This window comes from Sceloporus occidentalis, unplaced genomic scaffold (genome assembly GCF_023333645.1).
Source record: "Sceloporus occidentalis isolate IW3139 unplaced genomic scaffold, rSceOcc1.0.p SCAF_6, whole genome shotgun sequence".
Taxonomy (NCBI): domain Eukaryota; kingdom Metazoa; phylum Chordata; class Lepidosauria; order Squamata; family Phrynosomatidae; genus Sceloporus; species Sceloporus occidentalis.
Genome location: NW_028316986.1, coordinates 1061232 through 1080039, shown reverse-complemented (window position 1 = coordinate 1080039; position 18808 = coordinate 1061232). Strand labels below are relative to the sequence as shown.

At 49.6% G+C, this 18808-nt stretch overlaps 1 protein-coding gene across 4 annotated transcripts in view; it reads left to right on the top strand.

The window, feature by feature from the left end:
- Positions 1-17583, top strand: part of MAPRE3 (microtubule associated protein RP/EB family member 3) — a 59192-nt gene extending 41609 nt beyond the window's left edge. For 3 of the 4 annotated variants that reach the window (XM_089528670.1, XM_089528669.1, XM_089528671.1), the window contains exons 2-7: positions 772-899; positions 1129-1274; positions 12510-12711; positions 13233-13375; positions 16014-16166; positions 16431-17583. In XM_089528670.1, coding sequence (XP_089384796.1) covers positions 779-899; positions 1129-1274; positions 12510-12711; positions 13233-13375; positions 16014-16166; positions 16431-16499 — 834 coding nt within the window. In that variant the 5' untranslated portion in view covers positions 772-778 and the 3' untranslated portion in view covers positions 16500-17583. Of the gene's footprint in view, positions 1-771; positions 900-1128; positions 1275-12509; positions 12712-13232; positions 13376-16013; positions 16167-16430 lie in introns of those variants that run through there. The other variant, XM_089528673.1, reaches the window with a different exon arrangement.
- The last annotated feature ends 1225 nt before the right edge of the window (positions 17584-18808 follow it).

The window sequence follows — 18808 nt, the reverse complement described above, 5'->3', positions numbered from 1 at the left end:
AGACCAGGGTGGGCAAATTGCAGCTCTTCCAATGTTGCTGTTGAACTGCAACTCCCAGCAGCCCCTCTCCAGCAGAACCCGTGGGGGTGAAGAATGCTGGTAGCCATACTCTAATAGCATCTGGGGGACCTCATCTTGCCCAGCCTGATTTAGGTTGATGCTTCTGCATCTTTCTTGTATCTTCTCCCTCCTACTTTCTTGGGTCCAGGGCCAGGCTGCTAAGGGAGGTGGAAGTGAGCCCTGTTACCCTGCCGTTAGTGATAGGCTTTGGTCATGCCTCGGTCTGGCTTAAGCATTTTTGTGAGCTTTATTGGATCACGTGTGCGGAAAAAGGGGGAGATCTAAATAACATAACATTATAACTGAATGCATGACGAGTGACTGGATGTGGGGAACCTGGGGGCAGTTTCCCTGACTTTCCCATGGAGTTTTGGTTTGGTGGCGCAAATCATCCCGAGCTGTTTGCTCTGCAGTGTCCTTTTGGTAAAGCAGAGATGGCTAACGTGTGGCCCTCCAGATGTTGATGGTGCTCATGGACTGCAGCTCCCCTCATTCTCTCCTCATGGTGGCTATGCTGGCTGCGGCTGATGCGACTGGCTCTGGAGGGCTGGCAGTTGCCCCTTCCTCTGCCGTGGAGCACCTGCTTGGTGCGGAGAGGAAGGTCTTGGGTCCAGTCCCAGGGGACGCCTCGGGTGGCAGGTGCAGGGACAGGCTGGGCCTTCTGGGCAGGGTGGCCTTTTACCCCCTACCCTTCTTTCTTCCTCCTTGCAGTTGGGGCATGGCCGTCAATGTGTATTCGACATCTGTGACTAGCGAGAACCTGAGTCGCCATGACATGCTAGCATGGGTCAACGATTCCTTGCAGCTCACTTACACCAAGATTGAGCAGCTGTGCTCAGGTACGGAGGCAGGTAGGAGGGAGGGACTGTGGCATGGCTGCCCTGGCATTGCCTTCGTGGCTGGAAGAGATTGGCTGGGCCCAGTCCATTGAGGGGTTTGTTTGCTGGCAATGGTGAGACAGCTGCAAAGAAGATGCCCTAGGGCTGTCAGAATCTCAGAGGCAACATCAGGTGTTGGTGGAGGCCAGTTCCCTTATGTGACTGTATGCATGTGCATCTGCCCTGACAGGAGCTGCCTATTGTCAATTTATGGACATGCTGTTCCCGGGCTGCATCCACCTGAGGAAAGTGAAGTTCCAGGCCAAGCTGGAGCATGAATACATCCACAACTTCAAGGTGCTGCAGGCCGCATTCAAGAAGATGGGCGTGGACAAGGTGGGTCTCTGCTGGATGGGAGGGCAAGGAAAGGATGGCGCCTGCATTGCTCAGGAAGGCCTGTCTTTCCTCTGTCAGCAGCTGGAGCAGCCTTGCCAGTTGCCCTTCTCCTCTTGGGTGGGCTGGCGGAGGAATGTGCTGACAGGGCAGGTCTCTTCCCAGTCTCTATTCATTTTCACTCATTGGCTGTGTGTCTGCACAGAACCCTATTTGCGACAGTCTGGATCCAGCTTAGTATCTTTTGAGGGGAGGAGGAGTGCATCCTGCCCTCGCCTTCAGTGCAGAACAGGCCCAAGCGGTCACAGCTCCTGCCTCCCCACCATATTCTTTCCATTAGACTCTCTTTTCTTTTCCTTTTATTCCTGTCAGATATGAAGCTACTTGCTGGTTTGTTTAATTTAATTCATATCCTGCCTTTCTCCCAGTGCGGGACTCAAGATGACACACAGCATCTTAAAAACAGAATACAATTTTAAAACCTGGAATATGGAAGTTAAAATACAGTTAAACTAACTAATTTAAAAACACTAGTGAAAACAGCATTAAATGGCATTAAAAGGCATTTAGGCTGTTCTTTGTTTTTTTAAATCCTCTTTACTTGTATATTTCTCAGCTCCAATATTTATCCAGTCTTTTCTCACTGCTATATTTTGGATGTATCTTCTTCATTTGCCTCAGGGCTGCACTCCTGCCTTTACTTCTGTTTGTGGAGATCGCTTTTTTCTCCTTCCCCCAGGTGGGCATGCAGCCTGGGTCTGCTATAGCTGGGAGAAGGGCACACATTCTAGGATCTAGGAGTCCAAGTAGACCACAAGTTGAATATGAGTCAACAGAGTGATGTGGCAGCCAAAAGGGCCAATGCAATTTTAGGCTGCATCAATAGAAGTAAAGTATCTAGATCAAGGGAAGTAATAGTGCTACTATATTCTGCTTTGTTCAGGCCCCACCTGGAATACTGTGTCCGGTTCTAGGCACCACAATTAAAAAAGGACATTGAGAAACTGGAGCCATGTGTCCAAAGGAGGGCAACTAAGATGGTGAAGGGTCTGGAAACCATGTCCTATGAAAAACGATTCAGGGAGCTGGGGACGTTTCGCCTGGAGAAAAGAAGGTTAAGGGGTGATATGATAGCCCTGCTTAAATATCTGAAGGGGTGTCACATCGAGGAGGGAACAAGCTTGTTTTCTGCTGCTCCAGAGACTAGGACCCGGAGCAATGGATGCAAGCTCCAGGAAAAGAGATTCCAGCTCAACATTAGGAGGAACTTCCTGACAGTAAGGGACACACTCTTTTCTCTGAGGTTTTGGTGGAGTTTCCTTCTTTAGAAGTCTTTAAACAGAGGATGGATGGCCATCTCTCACAGGGTATGCTTTGATTGAGAGTTCCTGCATGGCAGAAGGGGGTTGGACTGGATGGCCCTTGTGGTCTCTTCCAGCTCTACGATTCTATGATTCTACATTATTGTGCTGTGCCAGCCTTGCCAGGGTTTCATAAGGCAGGTGCTCCAAAATCTCTCTGGCGATCAAATGTTGCCCAGGGTACATGTTTGAGACTGTGTCTGCTTCTGTCATTGACAGGGAGATGGGACATAAATAAATTATTATTATTATTATTATTCTCCTCCTTCTTCTTCGTGGTCTCTGCGAATCACACAAATGGGTTATTCTGCGCCTGCGCAGCAAAGCTCGGAAACTTCTAGAATCTCTGGGCAGAATGCAATGGAACATTTCTGCAACTTTTTGGCGGTAACCCCACCCATCTCTATATAAGGCCCCTAGTGGTCCGCTCCTCTTCAGTTCCTTCATTCCGCCGCACTAGCAGCTCGAGGAACTTCACTACGGCTATCACTTGGACTGAATCTCTGGACTTTGACCTACAGCCTTTCATTGACCATTCTAAAACGGACTTTCCCCTCTTCTCGGACTACGACCTACAGACCGTTAAAGACCTCCACACGGAATTGTCCTTCGGACTCGGCGTTTTTGGCTACGGCCTCTCTCTCGACCCATATTCCAGGTGCCTGCATCCATTGTAAGGCCATGACGTCCCAGGCCCTCAAGAACAGGGACCAAAAATTGAAAGCCTCCCTCTATGAAAAGGTCTTCCAACCAACGGCCTCTGCTTCTGGGGAATCGGCCTCTCAATCGGCCTCCTCTGCTCCCCAAGCCGATAAGGGAGACAAGACCAAGCCATCTAAGAGGAAGCATGGCGACAAACATAAGTCGTCAAGGGATGATGACTCCTCCAGCCGGGCTAGATCAGCTTCTCCCGTTCCGAAGTCTTGCAGGAGGGGACCACCGAGTACAGTGTCAGTACCCCCACTGGACCGTACAGTCACGGCCACCCCGACTCCTGCGTCCATCCCGAGCTCTGTTCCACCACCCTTGGAGCCCAGAGTTGTCATTGCTCCTCATCTTTCCATCCCAGACGAGGACCTCCAAATCGTTACGATTGATCACAGCTCTGAATCGGAGGGAGAGATCCCGGATTCCGATCCACAGGCCTCGCCTCGCAGGCCCAGGTCTAGACCACCTTCTCGATCTCCCTCCAAGGCTCCGCATAGGCTGCACTTTCCCTCACGTCAGGATAGAGTCGCCCTCGGTACGGAAGCAGATGAGGCTCTGGATCAAGAACTCCAGGAGTGCAACCTGCCAGATTCTGACCTAATGGACACTTATCCTGACTTGGTGTATGACCACCACACCAAGCAATACTTCCTGCCCGTGGATGCTACCCATCTCCGCAGACGTTTCCCGGGCCCGACGAGATCCAAGGCCTGTTCTCCAAGACACCAGGCCATCTTCTCCAAGTTGGATGACTTGTTGATGCCTCATCATCCTTCGGATAGAGACCTTTCACCAGCCAGTCGACCTCGGAGTAGGTCAGTCTCTAGATCACCGTCTCGTTCACGTTCGCCGTCGCCCTTTCCGGCAGATGACCAGCCCTACACCTTTGGTGTTCCAGATGCTCCATCTCCATCGGATGACGTCAGGTCCTTCTCCGACAGGATCATCCGGATGGCGGACGCTTTGAAGCTGGTGGTCTCCCACCCAGAGGATGATGCCCTTGATCCGGTGGAGAGACGAATCCATGGCTGTGCCCCGGTGCCTCCCTCACTGGCATTTCTGCCCTCTTTGGACAAGATTGCCAAGCGGTCCTGGGACACCCCAGCAACTATCTCTTCCACTTCCAGAAAGATCGAGAACCTATATAGAGTAACACCATCTGGACCCTCGTGGCTCTTTAACCACCCAAAGCCCAACTCGGCTATTGTAGAGGGTTCACAGACGACTTTCACTCCCTGTCAGGCCTCCTCTCCGATGGATAAGGAAGGCAAGAAAATTGGTGGGCTAGTGAAGAAGTTCTATGCCTCAGCTGCGCTTGGCATCAAGATCGCCAACTATGCAGCATGTATGGGGGCCTACGTGCAACTCTTAATGGAAAAGATGGATTCTACCATCAGTGAGCTTCCTGATGATAAGAAAAGGATTATGACGGCCCTACGGAACGAGGTCCATCTAGTTGGCGGTCAACAGATGATTTCCGCCAGGCATTCAACTGACTGCGCCTCTAAAATCCTGTCTGGCTCTATAGCCCTCAGGCGCCACGCATGGTTACGCTCTTCGGACCTCACCCTGCAGGCGAGATCCGCAATTGAAGACATGCCCTTTGATAATTCGGGCTTATTTAATAAAGAGACTGATGAAAAGCTGAGCTTCCGCTACCGCATGAAGACCGTGGTACGGAAACACAGTATGTCTTCCTCGTCCAAGTCACTAAGGATGAGATATGGTAGCCGGCATCCATGGTACCCGCAGGGGCAGCAGCGGTTTCTGCAGCAGGACCGCCATTACCAGTCTCAAGATAGACCCCCTCAAGGTCGGTCCTCCCAATCCCCTCTGCCCCAAGGCGACCGCCGTCAGTCGTCTCAGCCTAGATATCACCAGGGCTACAAAAAGAAGGACACCAAAGGCAAGCGCAGATTCTGAAAACCCCCAGCGCACTTCGTCATTCATTTCACGGATAGTTTGAGGCCCTTCTTTGACACCTGGGCCTCAATAACCTCAGACTCTTGGGTTTTAGACATAGTCCGACGGGGTTATGCCCTTGAGTTTTTAGAGCTCCCTCCCATCGGAGCCCTTAATTCCACCTTACCCTCGGACACCCTTCTCAACAAAGTGCGCTCCCTCTTAGACAAAGGGACCATCGAGCCCGTGGACCCTGCTAGAGCACGTTATTGTTTCTTCTCTAGATACTTTACGGTCCCCAAGAGGGACTTTGGACGTAGACCTATCCTGGACTTGCGCCATCTGAATGCTTGCATTGTTTACAGACGCTTCAGGGTGGTAACCCTTGCTTCTATTCTACCGTTATTGCAGAAAGACGCCTGGTTCGCCACTTTAGATTTGAAGGACGCTTATTTTCATATTTCCATCAGAGAGAATCACCGCCGGTTCCTCGCCTTCGCCGTCGGGACCGACATCTTCCAATACAAAGTCCTCCCGTTTGGCCTGTCCTCGGCACCAAGAGTTTTCACAAAGTGCATGGCCCCGGTGGTGGCCTATCTTCGCCCAAGAGGAATAACGGTCTTCCCCTATTTGGACGATTGGCTGTTCACTGCACCGTCCCGTGCATCGCTGAGTCAGGACGTGCAGTTTTCCCTGTCTCTTCTGAATGCCTTGGGACTTCAGGTCAACATGGAAACACCTCTCTCCGTCAAAAAGACTGGACTTCATCGGAACGACCTTGGATTCGGAGACGGCCAAAGCCTTTCTCCCATGGACGAGGTTCGAATCACTGGTGTCCGCGTTACGAAACTGTCTCTCCCGAAGGAAGATCCGGGTTCATGCAGTCCAGGTCGCCATGGGTCACCTGGCCTCCACAACCTTCATCACCCCATGGGCCAGACTCTGCTTCAGACCTCTCCAATCCTGATACCTGTCCGTTTTCGACCCCGTACAGGATTCACCACGAAAGATCCTTACTGTCCTGAGAAAAGTTCGGAAGTCGCTCCGGTGGTGGCTCAAGCCCGAGAACGTCTGTGTCAGTATGCCATTTGCTCCTCCGCATCCGGACATCACCTTAACGACGGATGCATCTCTCCAGGGTTGGGGCGCCCATGTTCAAGGCCTTTCCATCAAGGACAAGTGGTCCCCGTCGGAGGCCGCTCTCCACATAAACGCATTGGAAATGCTGGCAGTGGAAAAGTCCTTCAAGGCCTTTTGCACCCTCCTCGCCAACAAGGTGGTGCTTCTCCTCACAGACAATACTACTACAATGTACTACCTCAACAAACAAGGAGGTACGAAGTCGAGGACGCTTCTAGAGATAACGCTCCGCGTCTGGGATTGGTGCATCACCCACAGCATCTGCCTACAGTGCATCCATTTGCCGGGAGATCAGAACGGCCAAGCAGACCAGCTCAGCTGGTCCCTGACAACTTGCCACGAATGGAGGCTCCATCTGGAGGTGGTCGACAGCCTATTTCGCCGTTGGGGTTCACCGACACTGGACCTCTTCGCCTCCCCCCAAAACTCCCACACTTGGGAATTTTGCTCTCGAATGAGGGGACCGGGCTCAAGAGGGGACGCCTTCCAACTCCGTTGGACACAAGGTCTGCTGTACGCCTTCCCTCCCTTCCCGTTATTGACCAGGGTCCTGTCAAAGATTATGACAGACCGTGCCACTGTGATCCTGGTCACTCCATGGTGGCCGAGACAGTCTTGGTTCGCCCCATTGCTGCACCTGTCAGGGAACACATTTCTCCGGCTCGAGCACCGGCCCAATCTCCTCTCCATCCAGAACGGACTGATTCTCCACCCCGATATGGACTCTCTCCCATTGGTAGCATGGAGGATCCAGTATTGACATCTCTCTCTGCAGGCATTAAGGATATTATTATGGCAGCTCAAAAGCCCTCAACTCGTAGGGCTTATGGCTACAAGTGGGGCAAATTTGTGGACTTTCTTAGGGACAGAGATATTGTACCAGCCCGGGTTTCTATCTCGATAGTTTTGGACTTCCTTAAGACTTTGGTTGATTCAGGACAATAATAATAATAATAATAATAATAATAATAATAATAATAACAACAACAACAACAACAACAACAATAATAATAATTTTTATTTTTTACCCCGCCTTTCCATAAAAAATGATCAAGGCGGCTTACAAGGATTAAAACATCACTTAGCGATACAAGATAAAAACAATTATTGTATTACAATTACAATTAGAATATAAAAATTAAAACGTTACTACAAAGTGGGAACAGGAATCAATATAAACCACACGTAACAAGGGCAAGGAGATGAGGAGATGATCAAGTTTAACTGGTCCAAGGTCGGTAGGGGAAAAAAAAGGGGGAGAGAGAAACAGAATGAATTGGCTAAGGTGGGAATGCCAACCGGAATAAGTACGTTTTTAACTATCCCTTAACTCCATCAAGGGTTATTTATCGGCCATTTCCTCCCACTACTCGTTTGGTGACAAACCCTCCTTGTTTAGGAACCCCTTGGTCAAGAGGTTTCTGAGGGGCTTTAATAATCTGCACCCACCTTGTTCTTCCCCCGCTCCGGCTTGGAACTTAGACTTGGTACTCTCAAAACTGACCTCCAAGCCGTTTGAGCCGGATCTCAGGCTGTTGACATGGAAAACGGCCTTCTTGGTAGCCATTACTTCTGCCCGACGAGCTGGGGAACTGTGTGCTCTGCGGGCTGATCAGCCCTTTCTCCATTTCCACAAGGACAAGGTGGTGCTCCAAACTGACATCACCTTCCTGCCTAAGGTGGTGTCAGCCTTCCACTTAAACCAAGATACCGTGCTCCCTACCTTGGCCCCGAACCCAAGCTCTGATGAGGAGCGTCGGATTCACTCTTTGGATGTTAGAAGGGCTTTAGCCTTTTACCTCGATAGGACCTTGGGCTCAAGGCTATCCAACAGACTCTTTGTGTGCTACTCCCAGACTAAAAAAGGGTTGCCTATGTCACCGCAAAGATTCTCTAAGTGGGTTACAAGTACCATCCACTTATGCTATGAGTTGGCAGGCACTCCTGTACCAGAGAGGGTTCGGGCTCATGCAACTAGGGCGGTAGCAACATCCTCCGCTTTTTTGATGGGCATTCCTTTGGAGGATGTCTGCAGGGCTGCTACCTGGTCCCAGCCTTTAACATTTATCAGATATTATAGGCTGGATGCCAGGGATAGGCAGAGAGCAGTCTTTGGGAGGGCAGTGTTACTTTCAGGGTTACATTGAACACACTTGACACTGCTGTTGTTGACGTTAATTGTTTATTACCTGTTATTAAAGTTTGTTTGAATTTGCACATGAACACTCCCGCCTCCTTTGACTTAAGCTTGCCAGTCTAACCCATTTGTGTGATTCGCAGAGACCACGAAGACGAAGGACAGGTTGCTCACCTGTAACTGTGTTTCTTCGAGTGGTCATCTGCGAATTCACACAAACCCACCCATCCTTCCCCTCAGTGTCCTGCTCTTTGCCTTGCTTACGTACCGTCGCACTGTTTGCGGCTCATTCGGAACTGAAGAGGAGCGGACCGCTAGGGGCCTTATATAGGGATGGGCCGGGTTACCGCCAAAAAGTTGCAGAAATGTTACATTGCATTCTGCCCAGAGATTCTAGAAGTTTCCGAGCTTTGCTGCGCAGGCGCAGAATAACCCGTTTGTGTGAATTCGCAGATGACCACTCGAAGAAACACAGTTACAGGTGAGCAACCTGTCCTTCTTGCCCCTGCCTTGCTTCTGTCAGTATAATTGCTAACACGTGACCCATTGTGGCTCAAGCCGTCAGGGAGCCATCAAGGGGCTCCTCTGGCTTTGCCCCAACACCATCCTCTGCAGGGCTTTGCCCATCCTTGGGAGCGTCTTTGGTGCCAGCTGCACCTGCCACTGCTTTGGATTGACTACATCGATCCCGTTTCCTAGGCGGGTATCTGCTCCTGTTCTGGCTTCTTCAGTGTTGGTGTTGCTGCAGTAACAGAAGCGACCCACACCCCTTTATCTCTTTCTGATGAAATCCAAGCAAAGGGAGGCATAACTAAGGCACTGTCTCAGGAGTATCATCTTGGCCTGAAGATGTTGCAGTGTTCCATCTCTGCAATGCCTGGCCTTGCTTGACCCAGCCATTCTTTTCGGTTGTCTTTTAAGACTAACATGTGTCTCAAGTTTTCTCTGTTCAGATTAAGAGCAGAAGTGGACAGAATTCAGCCTGTAAGGTACATTCATTCTTTTTGTGCCCCTCTCAGTGCTCCTACTTGGCAGAACTATATGGGAGTGCACACATAATTCATGGCTTATACTGTTCTCTATGAAGCGATGGCTTCATGAGCCACATACCCCACACAACGCCTTGCCAGCTTCTCTGCCTGTCCCTCCCTCCCTCTGTCTCCTTTTATCAGCTGCTGCACATGAACCATTAGAGACGGAGCAGGAAGGCAGGATTTATAGACCACCCTGAAAGTGTGCACTGAGAGATGAGTTGAGGTGCCTGCCCAAATGCTAGCATAGCTCTGGAAAATTCCAGAATGCAGGTCCAACATGGTGGCATGGAAGATTCACATTGTCTCTGTGTCTCCTTGGGTCTTCTAGTGCAGACTATAGACTCGGGGACTAGAAAACATGCCAGTGAACAAGAGACTTCATTGGTAGGGATCACAGCCATGCACTTTTGCTTGCAGTTTTTGAATGAGAGGCCTTAGCAAGGAGGTATGTAGCAGCCTATGTGACTGCAACATTATTCCTAATGAGTGCCCTTCTTCCATGAAATGGGCACTAGAACCTGCCAATTGCATGAATTTTGGTATCAGGGCCTTCAGAAGTGATAGACAGAGTCCTTGAAAGTTAATAATAATATTAATAATAATAAATTTTATTTATATCTCCCGCTTCTCCCTTTGGATCGAAGCGGGATTACAGCAGGAAAAACATCATAAAATACATATAAAATACGTCAATCAAAAATAAAAAGGGGAAGAGATGTTACAGTATTGCTCACAGTTGTAAGAATGGAGTCATCATATTCAGATGTTCAAAATCAGATTAGAGGTGATCCGTTGGATAGCTCTGCCAGAAGAGATCCGTCTTCAATGCCCTTTTGAAGGCTTCCAAAGAAGGTATAAGACGGATCTCTTCCGGTAAGTTGTTCCAAAATCTAGGGGCCGTGGCAGAAAACGTTTTACAAGAGGTGGTTTTCAACCTGGTTTTGGGTTGTTCTAATATCTTTGTGCCAGATGTCCTGAGAGTGCGGGGCAGATTGTGTAGGGAGAGGCGTTCCCTCAAGTAACTTGGGCCCAGGCCATGTAGGGCTTTATAGGTAATAACCGACACCTTGTATTGCGCCCGGAAGCTAATAGGCAGCCAATGTAGAGATTTCAACACCGGTGTAATGTGCTCTGATCTCGGTGTCTTGGTGATCAGTCTGGCTTCAGCATTCTGAATCAGTTGGAGCTTCCGAACTTGGTACAAAGGCAGCCCCATGTAGAGCGCATTACAGAAATCTAGTCGAGAGGTTACCAGCGCATGTACTACTGTTTGAAGGTCCCCCTGAGCCAGGTAGGGACACAGTTGGCATATCAGCTGAAGTAGACACCATGCACTCCTGGCTATTGCCTCCACCTGAGATGTCAACTGTAGAGATGAGTCCAGGACTACTCCAAACTGAGGACTTCATTCTTCAGGGGGAGTTTGACCCCGTCAAGGATGGGTTGGGAAATCTCCTTCTCCAGACCAGGGGCACCTATCGCGAGCACTTCCGTTTTCTCTGGATTCAGCTTGAGTTTGCTTTCCCTTATCCAGCCCAGAGGAGAGATGCCGTCCTTAGCCACTGCAACAGTCAGAGACATAGAGAAGTAGATTTGAGTGTCATCGGCATATTGATAACACCGGACCCCATGTCTCCAGATGATCTCTCCCAGCAGCTTCATGTAAATGTTAAAAAGCATGGCGGACAGAATGGCAGCCTGAGGGACACCAGGTGTCAGTTCCCTTTTACGAGAACAACTGTCCCCCAGCATCATCATCTGGAATCTGCCCAAGAAGTGGGACCGGAACCACTGGAACGCAGTGCCCCCAATACCTAACCCCCTCAGGCGTTCCAGAAGGATACCATGGTCAATAGTATCGAATGCCGCTGAAATGTCCAAGAGCACCAACAGGGTCACACTTCCCCTGTCGATGCCCAGACAGAGATCATTGACTAAGGCGACCATGGCTGTCTCCACTCCATATCCCGCCCTAAAGCCAGTTTGAAATGGGTCCAGATAATCGGCTTCATCCAAGACAGCCTGGAGTTGGAAGTGGGAGTTGTCTGATGGATCACTCAAAGCGTCCATCTGGTCCCATTTCTTGTTCTTTTCTGGTGTTTTCTGAAAGGCCTTCGGCCCCCATCATAGGCCCTGGCTCAGTTTTCTACAACTCAGAACTTCATTATGGGTTGCCTCTCAGGAGTTCACTTTTAATATGCCAGAACATTGAAGAAATATACGTGAATCCGTGCAGCCAGAGCAGTGCAGAAACAGAGATTACATTTTCCCAGTGGTCCAGAGCTATGGACTGGCTTTGTGGCCCTGAGGGCTAAATGACAGAGAAAGGCTAGAGAGGTAAAAGGGATTTTTCAGAAAGAGAGACTTGAGTCAGTCTTTGTAAAACGGTCAGTGTTTTACTGTTGACTGCATGGGCTACTACTTTGGCCAGAAATCTGGCTTATGCCTTCTTACCTATTCACATATTTCCTCATCCTAAGCTTCTAGGAGAATAGTAGCTTTGCTCCTCCTGGAAATGGAGTGCAGGCATTTAAAAAGTTTTAAAAGGACAGGCTGGGATGTTGCATTGTTTTAAAGTGTTTAAACACTTTTATCTTTTAACTGCATTTTATTCTTATAACATGCAATCTGTTTTAATGTTGTAGTCATTTAATTCTATTTTAATGCATCACTTTTGTATGTTTTAATTGAACTGTTGTTTTTTTTTAATGTAAGCCACTCAGAGTCTCAGTTTTGGGGAAATGGTGGTCTGATGATGATGATGATGATGATGATGATGATATCTCTTGAGACTTCCTGCACTTTCTGTATATATCCTGATGCTCTGTATGAAGAAAGATAGTGGTGATGGTGGTGGGGAGTGTGAACAAGAGTGTTTGCCAATGGGGGGCTGAAAAGCAGCCGGTCTCAGCTAAGTGTCTCTTCTTCTCCCTCCCTGGACTTGTCCTCCCTGCAGATCATCCCGGTGGAGAGGTTGGTGAAGGGGAAGTTCCAGGACAACTTTGAGTTCATTCAGTGGTTTAAGAAATTCTTCGACGCCAACTACGATGGGAAGGAGTATAACCCACTGCTGGCAAGGCAAGGCCAGGATGTGGCCCCCTCTCCAAACCCAGGTGATCAGATCTTCAACAAACCCAAGAAACCCATTGGCACTGCAGGTAATGTTGCTAGGGACAGGCGGCTCCCTCTCCAGGATCCAGCTTCTAGCATGACCTCAGCTTCCTGGCATCAAGCTTGGCAACACCAGGGACGGAGGGAGGGAAATTGAAGAGCCCTGCTCTTTAGCCCTTGGAGAGGGCATCTGGGCAGCCTGTCCCTTCCTCCACTGAGCTGGCTGTGGGAATACCAAGGATTATGGCTCCCTTCCCTGCATGTGGCTTGACGCTGCTTGCTTGTAGGGTGGAAAGGCCAGTGGGGCTGGAGCGGTCAGTGCCTGCATAAGAGGAGTGGAGGGCAGAGTCAGGGCCCTGTCTTTTTCTGGTGACATAAAGCATACAGGGGCCCTGATCTGGGCCAGTCTCCCTCTTGTCTGTCACCTGTGTGGTACTTTCCCCACATACACAGATGTGCACCTCGAATGCCTTAGACTCTCCCTGGTGGTGCATGCGGCTGGTCAGCAGAAGAGCCCAGAGTAACTTTTCCCTCTTCCTCCCTTTCTCTCCTTGGCTTCTTCCTACAGTTCCGCAAAGAATCTCCCCCACGGGTCCCAAGAATCAAGGCCGAATGAACATCACCCCCAGCAATATTGTGCGGAAAAATCCTCCTTTGGCCCGGAATGGGGGCAGTGAAGCAGACGCTCAGATCCTGGAATTAAACCAGCAGGTGCGTCGAGGAGGGTGGGTTGCATCTTGGTTGCCTTTGCCATCTTGGTTGCATACATTGACACCCCCCCCCCCCAATATGAGTTGGCAGCGAGCCTTTGTGTGTTCTGTTTTTTTCCCCCCCAAATCATTTTTAGTAACAACTTGTGTGTGTTTTTGAAGTAGTCTCCTATCTGCCCGCAACCCTCTCTGGGTGACTAAGGGGGCTTTTGAGGAATGAATTGCTCTTCTAAGAACTGAAGTGGGCAGGAATTCTTTTGTCTCTGTTCCATTGGGCTGAGTGGACAGGGAGCGAGGAAAGGGTGAGAGTGGTGAAGGAGAGCCTCTTTAGGTAGATTGCTGTTTTCTGTTTAGCTTGGGGATGGTGCCCTAGGTTCTTCACAATGCCCCTGTAAAGCAGGGTCAACTTAAGGAAGGGGAAAGAGCCCTGAGGCCAGATCAGGCCAAAAGGCCCACCAGGAACTATGGAGGAGAGCACAAGGATCATCTGATTCAATCCTTCTGGCTTGCATCTGGTTCAGTGGGTTTCAACCTTTGGTGCTCCCAACTACAACTCCCGCAGTCTATCAGCCTTGGACATGCTGGCAGAGGCTCCAGAAGTGCACTGCTCCTAGCTGCTGGTACCACAGGAGCTGGGGGTTCCCTGCGGGAGTAGACCCCTACCCTGGCGCTCTCCAGATCCCTGGCTGGAGGACAGCCAGCTGGGGGATTGTGGGAGTTGTGGTCCTAGTGCGAACATGATACCACACCAGCTCTCTACTAGCTGGTTGATTCCTTCCTCCCAGTGCTCTGTGGACAGCGCCCCTCTCCCAGTGCCCCAGTTCATCACAGTCCAGGCCTGTCTCTTCCCAGCCACACAACCAGTGGGTTCTGGGGATCCTGCCCAGTTCCTGCTGGGCCAGCCTCTAGTCCTTTCCTGGGGGTCGCAGCCCTTCTCCTTGGGAAGGCTGGGAAGCCTTTAGTTCCAGCCCATTTTGAGGAACTGAAATAAAGGCCTTTGAGTGAGCTGTTCTGCTTTTTTCCTTGGTTTAAAATTAATGGTTTAAAAGTGATTTTAACTTTGTTGATAGTTTTGGGTGGTTTTAATCACAGCTTAGAGTGTGTTTAATCATATTTGTTTCTATTTGTAATTTTCTCTGTTTCATAATCTACCCTGAGTCCCTGTTTGGGGAAAAAGTGGACTATAAATAATGGATGGAAGGAAGGAACCTAGTTAGTTAGTTAGTTAGTTAGTTAGTTAGTTGGCAGGAGGGGATGCTGTGCTGAAGCCCTCTCTGCCATTTTGGCTCTCTGGCTCCTGTTTGGTCAGTTTGGCTGCAGCCCTGGCCAATATAGCTGAGTCTTCTTGGTATTTTGCTCAAGGGAGGATGGCTGCAGATAAGGAAAGTCTTTGGTCCAGGAGGAATTCTCCCAGGTTGCAGCATTCAGGCTAAGGAACCCTAGGAAAGCAGTGGGCAGAAGCTTTGCAGCCTCAGCTGAGGATACTCAGGGGGGAAGTGGGGGTGCTTTCTTACAATCCTAAACTCCTTGTAGGGTTGTTTTTTAGGAGAGCTTGGTTGTGCCTTCCCTGAGACCCTGGTCCTGAAAGTGCAAACTATGAGAGCAAGTATGCGCTCGCCTACCTCAGGGTGACCTGCTTTTCCCTGGCTGCCCAAACATGCCCCCTTGGGAAGAGAAATGGAGCCAGCCATCCTCCCCTTGGCACACTGAAGCTTTTTTTAGCGTTATTTATCTATTTATTGAATTTCTATTCTGCCTTTCTCCTGAGATGGGATTTAAGGCACCTTACAATAATTTAAACAACAAACAACAACTTGAAGCTAAAATGTTAGTTTACAAAAGTTTAAAAAGAGCTGAGTATCAATATTACTTATGAAATTATTAAAAACAGGAAAAACACACATTTAAAACATAATTACCAGAGTGAAAGATTAAGAATACTGCACCGCACTTTGTATCATATATGCTGCTGCTCCATCATTCAAGCCTTGAAGCGGTGTCTGAAGGAAAGGGTCTTCTGCTGGTGGCCCATGGAGGGAGGTGTTCCACGGAAGGGACTTCTGCAGCCTGGGAGCAGCAGCCGCAGAGAAGGCTCACCCAACACAGAGAAAGCCCTCCTCTTGTATGCCGCCATTGATATGTTGCCTGGAGCCCACGTCTTGAATAAAAGGCAGGGATTTGTGGCTTTGATGAATATGTTCTTTCTAAGAACCTCTGTGTCCTCCAGCATGACTCTATGGCCATCTTTCACAAGAGTTTGCACTGGAGAACCACTGTTTTTTTACCAGAGAGAACACTACTCTAGGAATCTCTGGATCCTCCAAGTGTTATTCTCTGGTCAACATCCAGAATTATGCTGGAGGACCTATAAATGCTTAAAGCAGTGTTCTCTCTAGGAATCTCTAAGTTTTTGATGTGTGGTTTCCCCACTTCCATGGGGGCCCTGCATCCCTATCCCTAGTGAATGTATAAAGAAAGAGGAAATGAGATGAACTCTCCGTCGCATCCCCTGCACACATCCTGCTAAAGGCTGCCTATCGAGAGACCTCTCAGCTGCAAGGGGCCAGTCGGATTCAGTGTCTGTTGAGAGGGGCTAATCTTTGAAACCGCTTTCTGGCTTGTCTTTCCTGGTGATGCAGTTGATGGACCTGAAGTTGACAGTGGATGGCCTGGAGAAAGAGCGCGACTTCTACTTCAGCAAATTGCGAGACATTGAGCTGATCTGCCAGGAGCACGAGAGCGAGAACAGCCCCATCATTGCAGGCATCATCAACATCCTGTATGCCACAGAGGTCAGTGCCCAGGGGTCAGGGGCACAGCAGCTCAGCAGCTCTTGGGGGGGAAAGGGAGGGAGGGAGGGGCTGGATGTAGGGTTGCCAGGTGAAGCCAGGGACAGGGCTTCTGTCCCTTTAATAGTTGTGATGTGGCTTGTCATGCAACAATAGAAGGGACAGGAGCCTTGCCCCTTACTTCACCCGGCAATCCTAAATGGGAAGGTCCAGAGGAAAAGAGCGGCTTTGCCAGGGCCCCTTCTAGCGCTCCTTCTCTTCTCACAGGAAGGCTTTGCCCCCCCAGAGGACGATGAACTGGACGAAACCCACCAAGAAGATCAGGATGAGTACTAGCTGTGTGTGCGCACGTCCACACATTTTGCTCGCTGTCCCGCCATGAGAGACCGCCCCACGCTCCTCACTGACCATGGACGTTTTAAGGTTTCGCATTGTACAACCTCGTCCTGCACAGTCACACATTATAACCGGTTTCTACCGACACAAGAGGCCCACGGTGATTTCTGTCTGTTGTGCAAATCCCGCAGGGAACCCCCAGCTCCTGTGGTACCTAGGCATCAGTAGAGGGAGGCGATCAGCACTGTAAATAGGCCTGTGGGGGCGGCAGGGGGATGGACGGACGCCTGGTCCGACGCCCCAGGCTCCCTTCTTCCCCCTCCTTGCCCTGTCCCATCCCATCCCACCCCATCTTCCTTATTTATTGATTTCAGTTGTCTTGGGTGTGAGCGCTCCCAATCGCTTGTATTATATTGAGAGACAAATTCTTTGTATATTTTTCCGTACTGGATTTCACTAGCACTTTGCCTGTCATGTTCATGCTGAGCCAAGCAAAGCGGTGGCCCCCTTCTTGCTTTGGCAATGCCATGAGAATCAGGGAGGCCAAGCTCAGCACTGGATGCTTCCTCAGCAGGTGGCTGCAAGGAGGGAAGGGGGCAGTGGTTGGGGAGAAGAGTTAGACTTGGAGTATTTATTTATTGGTGGGGTGGGGCAGGGAAGGGGGACTTCAACGATGCTGCTGAGAAGGTGACTTTCCCAGGCGCCTTTACCTGACATATCGAGCGGAAGGAAGAGGAATGGTTCCGTCTGGGGCTTGGCTGGGCTGACCTGGGGACATGCCAGGCTAGGAACTGAGAAGGGCGGCTGGAGGCTCCCACCCAGGAACGTTCTGTTCTCCATCATCATCTCTCTTGAGTTCCACCCGATGTACTTGGGACGGGCCAGAGGAGCAGCTCAGACCTCACCCCTGGTTCCCGCCCGACCAAGATTTAGTTTCATGCGGTTTTGACAAAAGGGCCACACCGGCTCTGCCTTGACCCAGTTCCTCGTTTGCATTGCTTGTTCGATCACAGACACCGGTGTGCAAAGCCTGCATCTGTGTTGCGTTTTATTTAAAATAAACTTGTGTGGTTAAAAACAAAAAGATCTGTCCCATGGTGTCTGTGCTGCAAAGTCTTACTTGCCCTCTTAAGAGCAGGGCTGGCTGGAAGTCCTGCCACAAAAGGCCCCCACGTAGCATTCAGGGACAGCAGCTGTAGGACAGAGGGGTGTTTGGGCCAGGAGAGCAGCCTCCTTTTCCTGCAGGCAACTCCTCCTGTTGGCATTGGGGTGTCTTTGTGTGTGTTCAGGATTTCTGTCACTGACTCTGGTCTTCAGGGAAGAAAAGGGAGGCCACATCATGTGTGAAAAGCCAGAGCCATGGAAAAGAATTGGCTGCCCTTCCACCCAGCCTGGCTTTTCCTTTTCTTGGGATAGAATTTTGTCATGGCCTTTGGCTAGTACAATAAATGTTAACTTGACTTGGGATAGAAGGCCCTCTTTGCTGCTTTTGTATCCTGCCTGGACTTTGTTTTAGCTGCATCAATCCTGTCCTCTTCCTTAGTCCAGGTTGGGTTCTTCTTCCAAGCAGCCTGATCACAAGCTCCCTCACTTGTCCTTCTCCACCGTTTTGACTTGGCAGCCCCATTACAAAAGACACAGGAGGCTGAGGGTAAGCCATTCCCTCCTACCCTTCAGTTTGACCACTGAGCTGGCATGGTTGGCACCAGCAGAAGGGCATTAAAGCAGTGGTCATCGTTTCAGGCTGGGTAGTTTAATCACAGCAGAAGCAACGGGAGCCTATAGCAGTGTTTCTCAGACTTTGATCCTCCAGGAGTTTCAGACTTCAACACTGTTTTTTTATACACGGATTCAAGCATCCAGTTTGAAAATGTTCAAAAAAAGTATACATTTCAAATATCACACCTTGGTTTTCTAATTTTTATATGGGACAATTTTGCTATGCTCTATTAAATGGGACTTGAGCATCCATGGATTTTGTTATCCACGGGAGATCTTGGAACCAAACCCCAGCAGATAACAAGGGCCCACTGTAGTAGTAATAATAATAATAATAATAATAATAATAATGTAAAACTTTTGACATCCCATTTTTTGTTAAAACAAAGCAGTGGGCAACATTAAAATGATGTGACGATATATACAATATCCCCCCCCCCCTTTAAAAAAGGATTAAACAGTTCTAAAAATTACTGGCCATCTTCCAGAAGAGGCTGCGCTGGAGAAGCGAGATGTTTGTGGGTTTGGCTAATATGTTCTCCAGAAATCTCTAGGCCCTGCAGCCCAACTCTGCCAGGCGCTGACCACAG